The sequence below is a fragment of the Salmo salar genome, chromosome ssa20 (genome assembly GCF_905237065.1).
Source record: "Salmo salar chromosome ssa20, Ssal_v3.1, whole genome shotgun sequence".
Lineage (NCBI taxonomy): Eukaryota > Metazoa > Chordata > Actinopteri > Salmoniformes > Salmonidae > Salmo > Salmo salar.
Window position 1 is genome coordinate 66,441,074 of NC_059461.1, and position 14,067 is coordinate 66,455,140.

General features: G+C 41.5%; 1 protein-coding gene across 1 annotated transcript in view; it reads right to left on the reverse strand.

The window, feature by feature from the left end:
- Positions 1 to 3,733: 3,733 nt before the first annotated feature.
- The window catches only part of LOC106581149 (protein turtle homolog B), an 89,851-nt gene continuing 79,517 nt past the window's right edge, over positions 3,734 to 14,067 (reverse strand). Inside the window, 4 exon segments of the mRNA XM_014162997.2 lie at positions 3,734 to 8,891; positions 9,138 to 9,268; positions 12,326 to 13,284; positions 13,286 to 13,955. Of these exon segments, the coding sequence (XP_014018472.2) occupies positions 8,677 to 8,891; positions 9,138 to 9,268; positions 12,326 to 13,284; positions 13,286 to 13,955 (1,975 nt within the window). The 3' untranslated portion in view covers positions 3,734 to 8,676.

The window sequence follows — 14,067 nt, forward strand, 5'->3', positions numbered from 1 at the left end:
CACTCCTAATAAAGAAACAAAAGTATGTGTACTATGTTGTGGGTGATTTATTAGAAGAAAGATATTTGCTATTGGAAAACAAAAAGGAGCCTTGTCAACTATTTCATCAGTGGATTTCAGTATATAGGTTATGTTCACACACTCGCACCCATGTTGCAACCTGGACTCAGGGGTAGACGTAACATAGTAAGGATAAATCCGGGGGACTCCAATTAGTGTGATATGGTAAGTATGGTATGTATTAATTTGTGTATGTCTATCATCCATTTCGTATGATATGTTACAGATAACAATTTGTATGATACTGTATGTTACAAATAACAATTCGTACAGTATGAGGGCAAAACTAAAAGCGCAAACCATTTAACTATGGCAAGGTGACTGGGAACAAGGCCGAATACAAACAGTGTAGTTATTCCCTCCGTAAGGCAATCGAACAGGCAAAATGTCAGTATAGAGACAAAGTGGAGTCACAATTCAAAGGCTCAGACACAAGACGTATGTGGCATGGTCTACAGACAATCACGGACTACAATCCGGACAAGCTAAACACCTTCTTCGCCCGCTTTGAGAATAACAGTGCCACTGACGCGGGTCACTACCAAGGACTGTGGGCTCTCCTTCTCCGTGGCCAACGTGAGTAAGACATTTAACTGTGTTAATTCTCACAAGGCTGCCAGCCCAGACGGCATCCCTAGCCGCGTCCTCAGAGCATGCGCAGAGCAGCTGGCTGGAGTGTTTACGGACATATTCAATCTCTCCCTATCCCAGTCTGCTGACCCCACATGCTTCAAGATGTCCATCAATGTTCCTATACCCAAGAAAGCAAAGGTAACTAAACTAAATGACTATCGCCCCGTAGCACTCACTTATGTCATCATGAAGTGCTTTGAGAGACTAGTCAAGGATAATATCACCTCTACCTTACCTGACACCCGAGACCCACTTCAATTTGCTTACCGCCCCAATAGATCTGACGATGCAATCACCATCTCACTGCACACTGCCCTATCCCATCTGGACAAGAGGAATACCTATGTAAGAATGCTGTTCATTGACTATAGTTCAGCATTCAACACCATAGTACCCTCCAAGCTCATCATTAAGCTTGTAGCCCTGGGTCTGAACCCCGCCCTGTGCAACTGGGTCCTGGACTTCCTGATGGGCCACCCCCAGGTGGTGAAGGTAGGAAACAACACCTCCACTTTGCTGATCCTCAACACAGGGGACCCACAAGGGTGCGTGCTCAGCCCCCTCCTGTACTCCCTGTTCACCCATGACTACATGGCCACTCATGCATCCAACTCAATCATCAAGTTTGCAGATGACACAACAGTAGTAGAACTGATTACCAACAATGATGAGACAGCCTACAGGGAGGAGGTGAGGGCTCTGGGAGTGTGGTGCCAGGAAAATAACCTCTCAGTCAACGTCAACAAAACAAAGGAGTTGATCATGGACTTCAGGTAACAGCAGAGGGAGCACCCCCCTATCCACATCGACGGGACCGCAGTGGAGAAGGTGGAAAGCTTCAAGTTCCTACTATTGTTGTGAAATTGTTAGATATTACTTGTTAGATGTTACTGCACTGTTGGAGCTAGAAACACAAGCGTTTTGCTACACCTGGAATAACATCTGCTAAACACGTGTATGTCACCAATACAATTTGATTTGATTTATTAAAATGTGCAAATGTATGATATGTTACGAATTCCAATTTGGTATCAATTTGGTGTCTAACATTGGCTAGGTGGATAATGCTACCGTTAGCTAGGTGGCTAAAGTTAGCTCGGTTAGGGGTTAGGGTTAGGAATTGGGTTAAAGAGTTAAGATTAGGGGTTAGGGACGGGTTAATTAACATGTTAAGTAGCTGCAAAGTAGCTAAAAAGTAGTAAGTAGTTGCTAATTAGCAAAACATTTTCCATGATGATATTCAAACATGGAACCTTTGGGTTGCTAGATGTTCACGTTATACGCCTACCCATCCACCCCAATCACCCTACTTTTGTTTTTGCCTTACAATTAAGTAACCATCTGTCTCATGTAACAATACCAAACATACCTAATAATACTAATTTTAGCGTCACTGATTTACATTTAGTATGTTACGTCTACTCTGAGACCAGGCTGCATAAACACAAACACATCTATTTTACTACATGCCACTACCCACTTCATATTTGTAAATACAGTCCATTATTACTATGCATACTAGCTTTTTTATTTCTTCTATTCTTGCTATTTTTTACTTGACTCTTTTATTGTTGTTATTGAAAATGATGAATGTACTGCATTGTTGAGGGAGGTAGCGCATAAGCATTTCATTGCACCTTTTATACCTGCTGTAAGGTGTGTATGTGACGAATAACATTTGATTTTAATTGTATTTGTTTTATGACACTGATCATTCCACAGGACAAATAACCTATCAATGTGCTGATTTCAGTCTGAATAAACTACATGTATATGAACTTAGTCAGTGATGTCTATAAGCTCAGTATATAATTCATTTACAAACATAAATCCTCAATTTACCTGGTAAAATAAAGATAAACAACACACTCAACACAGATGATATACTAATGACATAATCTGTGTGTACCTACTATCAACAATAAGGCCTAAGAGACCAAATGTCTTTTGCCTAAGGCACTTGACTTGTATGTTTACGCTACACTAAGTAGACAAAACATAAAAAATACCTGCTTTTTCCATCACATAGACTGACCAGGTGAATCCAGGTGAAAGCTATGATCCATTATTGATGTAACCTTTTAAATCCACTTCAATCAGTGTAGATGAAGAAGGAGGAGAGGGGTCAAAGGATTTTAAAGCCTTAAGACTATTGAGACATGGATTGTGTATGTGTGCCATTCAGAGGGTGAATGGGCAAGAAGAAAAACATGTAAGTGCCTTTGAACAGGGTATGGTAGTAGGTGCCAGATGCTGCTGGGCTTTTAAAGCTCAACAGTTTCCCGTGTGCATCAAGAATGGTCCACCACCCAAAGGACATCCAGCCAACTTGGTGTCAACATCGGCCAGCATCCCTGTGGAACGCTTTCGACACCTTGTAGAGTCCATGCAGATTAATTAATGCTGTTCTGAGTGCAAAAGCTTGGGGGGGCAACTCAATATTAGGAAGGTGTTTCTAATGTTTGGTATACTCAGTGTATATGCAGACAGAAAGTGATTTGTTTTTGCCAAGCCAGAGAGGAATTTGAACATGAGTGCAAAGGCCAATGTGTTATGATGACATACCTCATTCACTGTCAGTATCTCTCCAGTTTAGTCATTGGGTGGTGGAGTTATCTTAACACTAGACTCATGACTGATGTGCCAGGTTTCACATGGTAGTTGAACGATACTTTATTGTTATATACTGTAAGTGGAAAGAATCCCTCTTAGCAATTTGTGGAAGTGATTTCAACTTAACATCCTTTTCATTTCATATAGGCCTACAGTACTTTGTATGGTCAGACTTTTCTATAACCCACTATATACCAATTGTATGAACTGTATGAATCTGACTAGATAGCATTACGATAATATATATAAATACTCTAAATAAATACTTTTCCCGACCTGATTAAATGATCTAGCCCCCAGTCATGGTGTCTGCTCACTACCCAACACTCACACCTTGTGTCCAGTAGTTGAAACTACACCTCTACAGGTCAGACAGAAGTTCCATTTTAGTTTGTTGATACAAAAATAACACAAACACATACATAACCACGTTTTAGATTTTTATTATATCAAAATACAAAAATTTAAGAGGAAAATATTACATTGGACTAAGCGTTGGAAATTGACACATGATGGACATGAACGCAACGCTGCTTTCCACTTATTATTGGCATGCCATGGATCATCATAGAACATGCTGTATGTCTATGTCACAAACCGCTCATGAGCCAATGATACAACAAATTTGCCAATGCCTTTTTTAATAAACGTATGTCACTTTGTCTTGAGCCTATGCCACAGGTCATAAGCCTTTGTCACCTATTCTCTAGAAGCCACTGGTGGTATTAGGCCAGTGCGTTTATGCTTTTTCTTCAGGGTTTATTTTGAAGAAGAAGTTCCATGGCAGTTGAACATGAAGTGAGCAACACGTGATCCCAGACAATATTGAATTCCCGGGACAACAGTGGCAAAAGAGAAAATCAACACAGACTAGTATTTTACATAAGGCTTTGGTACAGCACCATACAGTGGATGAGTTAATTGGTCACATAAAAGTTAAGTGTAAAATAATTCCTGATGTCAATCAAACATAACTGAATGATGAAGCTCCAAATGATCCGCAGGTTATCATTGTAAAATAGACAAAAAGTAAAATATGTTTCATGTTTTTGCTTTGGAATATTTACATATGAACAGTCTGATATAGATCAATTGTTTCAGTTGAAAAAGGCATATTGAAACAGATTATGCACAGAAGATGTCAACATAAAATATAGAATGTAAACGTGATGTACAGCACACGCACATGCCTCAATGGATGAAAATATGCTATGACATGACTACATATTCTTCCTTTAAGCACTACTGGTTTGCTTGAGGATGAGGAGCATTAGTTAAAACAGTCAAAGATGTAGCACTTATTGTACAGTAATAATACATTCTATTTCCTCAGTGCTGGTACACACGGAAAAACAGAGAACATAGAAAATACTACATATTCCATTTTCTGTCTGATCACAACCAGGTTGAAAGTTTATGACTGATTGCTGAATAGGCTCTTTTGTATTGTCTCTACATGCAAGATAAATATAGTTAAATCAAATTTGCTCTAAGTATAATCATACCAGCTCCTACTTATGCACTAAAAGCCTTTAAGCAGAAAAATACAAAATAAAAGTTGATCTAACAGTACAGGATCTTAATTTGATCGCCCTGTTGCAGGAGAACTTTCCTGCAATGCATGATATTTCACACTTGTAGTGTATTTGAGGTTTAAAAAGGCTTCTGAAGTTTGTAATTTCCACTTTGACATTTCAGACTTGATTTTCCCTTAAGAAAAATATATCAGCCCCTACAAAAATGTCCATTAATTATAATCACTATAATAATTCAAATTTTCTCTTGCTGCAGGTTTATTTTCCTGCTGTAGCAAATTGGCTCAAATTAAGATCCTACATCTGTACCTCCAAAGCAGCCCTCTTACATACTGTATGTATTTTTGTTGTTGAAAAAGCAAGAGAGCCCGGAAGACTACATACATTAGTAAAAGTCTATGTGAAGAATGTGTCAGCAATACCTTTACCAAAACATACGAGAAGAATCAGCTTAAATACAAACGCTGTTTGATGAATACTCTTATTGGCTATACTGTACAATACTGTCCCCCAATAGGAGACTTTGTGACAACAGTGGAGAGAAATCACGTAAGAAGGTTATGCCCCTGCAGTAGTGTGCTTGAAAACAGTGCTGTCCATCAAAAATAGTTTTTAACCTGTAGGAAGTGTGTAGTGTAGAACGACCTTCTCATGCCCTGACCATGGGCTCAGATTCCCTCCCCGGTCTGCTGTTACATATTTAATACTGATCAAAAGTACTGATAAATAACTTCACACCAAGTAGGTTTCCCCATCTAATCTGGGTATTATATCTCCCCTTCAACACAAGTAAAACATTTTGGAGAGGGTACCCTGGAAGCACAGACAGAGGCTGGAACAGAGACGGAAACTAACTATTGTTCCATTGCTACATTATTCTAAGTCTCTTTGATGTATTTTTTGAATGTCACCACACTATCTATTGCCACTATCTGATTCCACAATCAATACAATTTGCTCATTGCCAATCACACTAGTTTATTAATAGGACTTACAACGATGGGACTAGTTGAGTTGGTAAAACACAGAGGACTTCAAGAGAGTAGGGCTCTGATCTACAGCACCACAGAGTTAAACATAGCACCAAGTCATAATGTTGAAAGCAACTACGTCCTAGTAGCACGTACGTCATCTCTAGCTAATGTAAACACGACTTCGGTTGCAGCACATACAGTACCCCATAACTATTAGATTGTTTGTGGCTCTCTTTTGTTTCTCTCATACTTTGGACATCTGGATGCAAGTGATCATGAGTGAATCTACCTGTGTGCTTGTGGGGAAAAAAAGTTTTCTGTTTCAGATAAGGTTTAGTCCAGCAATGACACATTGATGCTTTTCAAATTGGTATTCATTCACATACTATACAACAGAATAAATACTACTGAACTTGTGCAGCCAACAGGCCCACATGACAATAAAACATTTGTTCTGTGCTAACATTTACTTTTCCATAAATGTAAAATAACGTCTCCGAAAACATGACAAACGAAGCACCTTAAGATGTTTTATAAATATTGTCCACTTAAAGCCTTAAAGCAAATACTTTCATCACATCTAATATTAACTTGCTTTAAATCTGTCTCTCTATTTTTGTCCTCAAGAATAATGAACAAAATATCTTTCTGTTTCATCTTCACAAATACAGTACACACCATGTATACATTATGAATATAGATTTTCCCCATATCTTACATATAACCAATTCTTGGAATATGCACGTTGATGTATCAATTTCAAATAACTTCATTCCACAAAATCGTCACTATCTCACCAATTAAAAAAAATAGGTTGGAAAGTGAGTGAAGAGGGCAGATAAAGTTGATGTTTTGATCACTGATATATATTCTATAGCAAGCAGAGAGGGGTTCAATTAACATACATTCAGAGAGTTGTTATGTCTAGTTCAACTCCTGAATTGCTATCAGTAAAGATAAAAGTGACTCCAAATCAGACAACTGGTTTAAAATGTCAATGTCTTCCAGTGATTCATCTTGTCAGTGTGTAAGCTTAAAGCGCTCTAATAGGTCTAGTTTACATGGTGAGAAGAAAATTATAATATTAACTATCAGTGTAAAGGAAAGAATTCAACCAAGAGTGGTTGAACCTATCCTTGGTTAACCAGCTAACCTTGTGGGATAAATCAAATCAACCTATTGTGCCAACTAGCCAACTAGCCAATTAAACCTAAACTTAATACCACCACATCCGTTGTACTATGACATCAGGACAGTCACTTCCTGTACAGCAAAACATACATTCATTATCGGTTAGTGTTAAAATGAATAAACATAGAGAAATAGCTAGCAGGTAATATTATACCGTTGCTAGAGATAAACAGTTGAGAGTCGAGACAGCCACCCCACCTTTTGAGTTTAGTTAATGTAACACAAATGTTGTCACTTGTCATCTAACAAGCCCACTTGTTAAAATCGCCTAATAAAGCAACAGCAATCAGATCTTTCAATACAGTATTCAGTATTACAGCTGTTTTGAAATATGAACATCAGTGGCAAGTTTCACTTTCTGCATAATAACTACTTCTGTACCTTTTACATTTAAATGTTGATTAAATTGTGATTTTTTTTTATATCTATGTTATAGCATTACCACAATTTGAAACCTGAAATGATTAACACTGTCATCATAATCACTAATTGTTGTTATAGGTCTGTTCTATTAGTAGAATATACACAGTCAAGATTAAAAAAAGAACCAGAGTAATACACCTTCAGTGCCCCTTACTCACAGCTAGGTGTTCTTGGCAGAAAAAGTAGAGTCAGTCCACAGGTCAGACTGGAGCTTATAATGAGTCCCAACAGAGAGAGAGAGAATGCGTGAAGGCGAAGGAAAAGGCAGTTAATTCACTTTTCAAAAACAAGAGAGAAAAGGCAAACAAGGCACCTTGAGATGTGCCATACTCCACGAATGACTCGAGGTTTCCTCCATATTAATGAAAAACACTGTATACACATTTATCACATTTTCTCACCCCTTTTCTGTCCTCACCCTATCAAGTGTACATTTGGCCTCTTGAACACAAAGTTACTGTATGTCTTAGCAAGAAGAACGTGGGCTGACCTTTACTGGATGTGATCACATGGTTAAATGCAAGAGAGTGAGGACATGTCTTTTAGTGATTTGAAATATACCAATATCATACCGCGCCTTGTATTGGATGATATTCTTTTGGGATTAAGCAAAATATGCAGATTGGGCTCGATATTAAAAGCGGATGAAAATCAGACTTCAGGCCATAGCATCCAATTCATGTGTGAAGTGAATGATATTATATACCATTTCTTTCATACATTTCATTTGAAAAATAATGTAAAATACGTATAGTCCAATAGAATTACTGCAATTCTGCACTTACTCTGAGGTATATTTTGCGATAAGTACCCTGTGTTAGATACTGACACTATTTGAATTGTAGGAAAGGTAGACTGAGGTCCTTGTCTAAGGAACGCACCAGGTTTAGTCCACTGTGTCACTGTAACACCTCAGATAGACTCCTCCTGACCAGTGACTTTTAAGGTGTTGTGAATTATTTAGATCAATGCATTTTACTACAATAGGAGATATTGTCCCCTTTTTCATTATTTTATGTATTTACATTACAGATGTTTTATCTGGTGACCCTCACTACATTATCCTCAGGGAGACACGGAAAACATCTTCATTTTGTCTGTAAATTATTTGGAAAACGCTAGAGACAGGTTACCCACTGCCAAAAGCTGAATGGAATTAAGGGAGATCTAGGTTGGCGGGTCAATGTAGTCACGTCCCATGGCTTGACCTGTCTGTGAGTGACAGTAGTGGACATACTGGTCAGTGGTCAGTGGAGAGTCCTGTAGTTGGGCCCGTCTGAGTCTGTACTGGCCAGGATGGCCGCCTGGTCCTCCTCAGAGCGTCTTCTGCGGTGCAGGAGGGAGGTTAAAAAGAGATATGGGTTCTTCCTGTTCTGCCTTTTCCTCTTCCTGTGGAGGTAGAGATCTTCTCTGTGAGCCGAGGGGGTCTGGGATTGCTGCTGGGTCTGAGAGAGAGACACACCTAGGGATGGAGAGGTAGTGTTATTGAGGATACAACAGCGAGGCATTTAGTATGGTCCCAGACTTGTCTAAGTGTTGTAAGCCAACAACTATGGTCGTTACATAGGCATGACAACGATAGGATTTGGCTTTACATCACAAACAAATTTGAGACCAGGCTACAAGGAACTCACTAAATGTTGTTGTTTTTGGTTCTTCTAACAGTTGTGTGTCGGCCTGTGGCATATTCTTTAGTTCAGAGACTGACCTGTTCTTCTCCTGGAAGTGGAGTTGTTATTGGTGTTGGCAGCCACTCTCTTGGCTTTAGTAATACAGTGGTGTAGCAGTGACTGTAAGCTCTCAGACCCAGCAGGATCACTAGACGCACCTAGAGGTTCCCTAGAAAGAGGAGGAGACAGGCACAATACACATGCTTTACATTAACTCACCACCGGGGGGAGCTATACTCTCAGTGATTAGTTAGATGGGGAGTCAGGAGGACATTGATTCCAAAAGGCTCTGTAATATTGAACCATAAATAAACTGATGATTTGGTGAGAAATGCATTGGCTTCAGATTGTGAGGAATTAATAAGATACTATGGGATGAACAGGGTTAATTCTCAAAAAAATTATGAAAGAATATGTCAATATTTTGTCACTTTCAGATACCCATAAAATGAAAATATACTCTATACTGTATTTGTAATAAAACTTTTCTGAAGAAAGGCTTCAGTTTTTATAGTTACTGAGTTGCTCCTCTTGCTCTACAGTGAGAATCTATGTTTTTTTGTTGTTGAGTGGGGCAACAAAGAGGATTCTCCTCTTTTGATAGCTCTATGTGGATTATTTTCATTTTATGAGTGACATATCATTCAAACTCTGCCTAATACTGAATATATTTTTAAGGGTTAAAGATGAGCAGTCGCTAATTTTAAATCCATGTCAAATTAAGGCACGTTGATGAGCCTTAAACAGAAAGGTATCTGTTTTTAAATATACTTTTACCTCTTAATGAATACATATGTTTTGCAGTCCATCATAGAAAGATGCAAATAATGATACTAAGATCCAAAATAACCTCATCAACACCAAACATTTACGTTCAGGTTCATGAGATTAAATGTTTGTTGCCATTAAATTACTTAATAATACACCAGCTTCAAAACCTGACTCGACAACACGTAAAGACAAGTGATTCTACCAAAACATATTGTTTCAAAAGGCATACTGTAGGAACACAAAGCTTTAGAGGTGGTGTCCTTCATAGTATCACTGTAGAGAGAGAGATTGAGAGTCCTTAGTAGAAAGGGGAGACAAATATGAGAATTAATGCATTCCTCGTTAGATAAATACAGCAGTATTTTCATAATTACAAATACTGTGTGCAGGGGCCACAGTTAGTTAGATACAGTACATTTCCATAAAACATGAACACTGTACATCACACTTTCATCAACATGAACACTGTGTACAGAGGCTTCACCATGCTGACGGGAGGAGATGGCAGGAAAAGGAAATGGCCGTTAAAGAACAGTCACATGACAGGAAGAGGAAATGGCCATTAAAAACAGTCACATGACAGAAACGAAAGCACTTAAGACGACGAATGTGACGAAGAATTTAGTCTTGAGAAATATTGTTATTCGTTTGAGTCAAAAAATAGATATTTTGAGAAGGCATGCATGGCATTTTGCACATGGAACAAAACTTTAAAGGGGAATACTCCAGTCTATCAGTAATCTGGGTCCTCTATTGATTCAAGGCTTTTTTGTGCAGGGAAACCGTGCCTGTATTTCAAATACTGCTCCACAGTCCAAAACAGCTCCTAATATTGCTCACCAGCCTAATCACTGTGCGTGACAGCAGGCATGTTGTGCCAAGGAACTGTAGGAAATGTAACCTGTATGTTAGCAGTTAGCATTAGAGCTAGCAAACTTGAATCCAGTAAAGAGGCTCAACCCAAAGTCAGCGATTCCCCTTTAAAGGAGAGAGTGATAAGAGCCCTCCCCTGCTGACGCCTCCCCTCTCAGACATGGGTCCGACCCTTACCTATTGCGGCGTAGGGGACCGGCTCACAACAACGCTGCCCAGATAGCTGAGATCAATCAAAAACAGATGTGGTAAGACCCCTGAGCCCTCACACTGTACAAACCAGCAGCCCTACACTATACTTGCCCATATGACCATGACATTGTAAAGGGGTGGAAAAAGAGCAGGGCCGCTTACGCTAACCTGGCAATCCCTGGGATTCAGAAAGGTAGGAGGTGGGTGTGAGGGGGAAGGGGGGAAGGGGAGAAGCATGTAGGTATACAGACAAAAGGGGAATATTATATGCGCCTCAGGTATATTGCTCTCTTGTATGCATTTTATTGTCCTGCAGAGCATGTACTGTATGACTATGTTGGTGTAATATATAATAATAGAGATGATCAAGTAGTCCAAATGGTCTCAGGTTATAAAAAAATTGGTGTTTGGCCATAAACCTCAGAGGTGCAGTAAAATCTGCTTTGGCCTTCAAATGTGTGAAAATCATTCCTGAAATAGAAAGCTTATCTGGCCAATAATGATGATGAATATCGTGAAAATAATTTTGATTTTGATACCTTGTACATTTCATATTTAATTTGAGCGGTAGAAGGCACTCAACCTTTAAAGTAAAAGTGTAGGTCTCACTCAATCGTAATCTTTTAGTTTAGCTACAGTATCATTTACCACCAGTTAAAAAACAGGAAAGCCTCTGATGAGAAGTAACACAAGGAAATAAAACTTACAAACATGTAAGAATAAATATTATCTCACTACACTAGTATTCAGAGTTTTCAATCAATAAAAAACACTGTATACGCTAGTTAATTATTTAGTGAAGCACTTGCTCCCATATATCTTCCACCTGAAATCCTTTGTTGCAGATTGCACCTTAATGCAATTGTAACGTTTTACAAAAATATTTGGTTAGGTTTTCTGCCAACATTTTCTTTAGCAAACAGTATTTTCTGTGAACTATGGCAGTTACAAATCACCTTTTCTTCCTAAAATTAATGAGTTCCCATACAGAGAAAAGCAAAAATATCTTATAATAATAATTACAGAATTCAAAGATCAATATCAATATCTTCAGATGTGTCTTTGTTCTAGGGTTAAATTACAAAATGTGTCAATCAGGACTTTTTATGTGAAACCTACACTTTACCCATTTGCCCTGATTCAAATGGGTATATTGACAAAATTTGAATAAATAACTTGTTATTGACTGATCAAATGTGTGCCAAATGCAAATACATGCTTTCTGCATATAAAGCCTAAATATGCATTCTTGGTATGCCAAAAGTAAAACATTAAGAAATATTCTATAAACTGGGGATACATTTAGAATTGAGTGCCCAGGTTGGAGAAGTTTATTGTGTTCGTTAGTTAGTGCGTTGCTGTCCCTGCCGGACCGGTGTAGGTCACCTACCCTGAGGCGGATATCTGGAGTTGGGAGGGCTCTGAGGGCAGCATCTCCTCCTCTGTCCTCCTCTGGGACGGCCACTGCCCGAACACATCCCTGCCCTCCAAGGGGGGAGAGGGGGACTGGGATGGGTAACTGGCTGCTGTAGAAGCATAGGACATGTGGGGACGGTAACTGGGGCTGGGCCTGCGGCTTCCCTGCTGGGCCTGGGTGGGAGAGGAGGCCAGGGAGGACCTTCGGGAGAAACTGACGGTGGCTTGGGGGTGCAGGGTGATCTCAGGCATCTCCAGAGAGCGGGAGGTGCGGAGGATGCTGGGGTGGGGTGGTGGGCGGACTAGGATATCTGGGGAACCTGGCTGGGTGCTAAGGGGGCTCTGGGAGAGGGGGGAGAGGCGGGAAGGTTGGAGGACCAGCGGGGGCAGGGAGGGGTCTGTCCTACGCCCTGACCTCGGGCTGAGCCAGGACTGGGGGCTGCTGCTAGGGGCGGTGCTTGGGCTCCCTGCACGGGCTGATGGGTCAGGGTAAGGCAACACTGGTACACCCACACCATGGGATGTGTGTCTGAGCTGGCCGAGACTCTGGGCCTGTTGCATAGCTAAGCGCCTAGCTGGAGGGCCTGGGGGTTGGTCTCTGCCCTGTGGAGCCATGGGGACCTCCAACTGCAGGAGCCGAGGGCTGGGGAGGTGCAGGCGGCTGGGGGGGAGAGAGTGGAGAGGGGGGTATGGTGGAGGGTCAGGAAGGTCCTGGTGATGATGTAAGGGATCATGAGGTGGATAAATGAAGCGGGGCCCCTCCAGACCCAGGAAGGGGAACTCGTGAGGCTGCCAGCTGTCAGGTGAGCGAGGGGAGCGAGGGCTGTGTGGATGTGGGAGGGAATGGCCAGAGGAAGTGTACTGATGATGGAGCTCCATCTCTTCCCTCTCCTCTGGGATGGAGGGATAACCGTAGGGCCCCCCGTCAGCAGTGCCTGGGGGGGGAGGACAGAGCGGAGCTATGCGGACTGATGTCCGGCATGTAAAAAGGTGGCGGAATCCCCGATTCACCGCGGCTGCCTAGATACCCATAGAAGGGGACCTGGGGAAAGTCCCTGTAGCGGGAGGCTGGGGCCTGCCCTGCAGCATGATGCCCACTGCCCTCCACAAAGCTCATACCTTCCATGGGCCTGTGGAGGCGGGGGCTGTAGTTGGGGGGCTGCATGGACTCCAGACTGGAGGATGTTGGGGAGAGCTGTGGTCGGAGCGTGGCCATGATCGGGGGCAGGGGCCCGGGGTCAAAGTCATTCTCCTCGTCGGACTGCCGGAACTCGGGGTACATGTCGGACTCCTCAGCGAACGGGAAGCCCTGGATGCGGCGGTGGGCTGATGGCGGGCTGGCCATGCTGAAACGGCCGTCGGGACCGCGGCTGATCAGCTCGATGGGGCTGGTGACCTCTGCCTCATGCTTGGACACGCTGTACTTCTTGCTGGCTATAGCACGCTTGGTTTTCTTGTAGAAGGAGAGCTCTTTGTCCTTGTCTCTCTGAGGGCTGGGCAGTCTCCTGACGTACAGGCCCGGGCCGTGGGCCCCATCTGAGGACAGGGACTGGGGCCGCGAGGCAGGAGGGGAGCTCTCTGGACTGATCTTCCCAGAGGACAGCCTGTCAGAGACAACCAACACAGAGACAGACACTCAAACATGATGACTTCATAATAAACCCATTAAACAGCAGTTATTAATCAATAGACAGCCTAATTGTGCACAGTAAAATA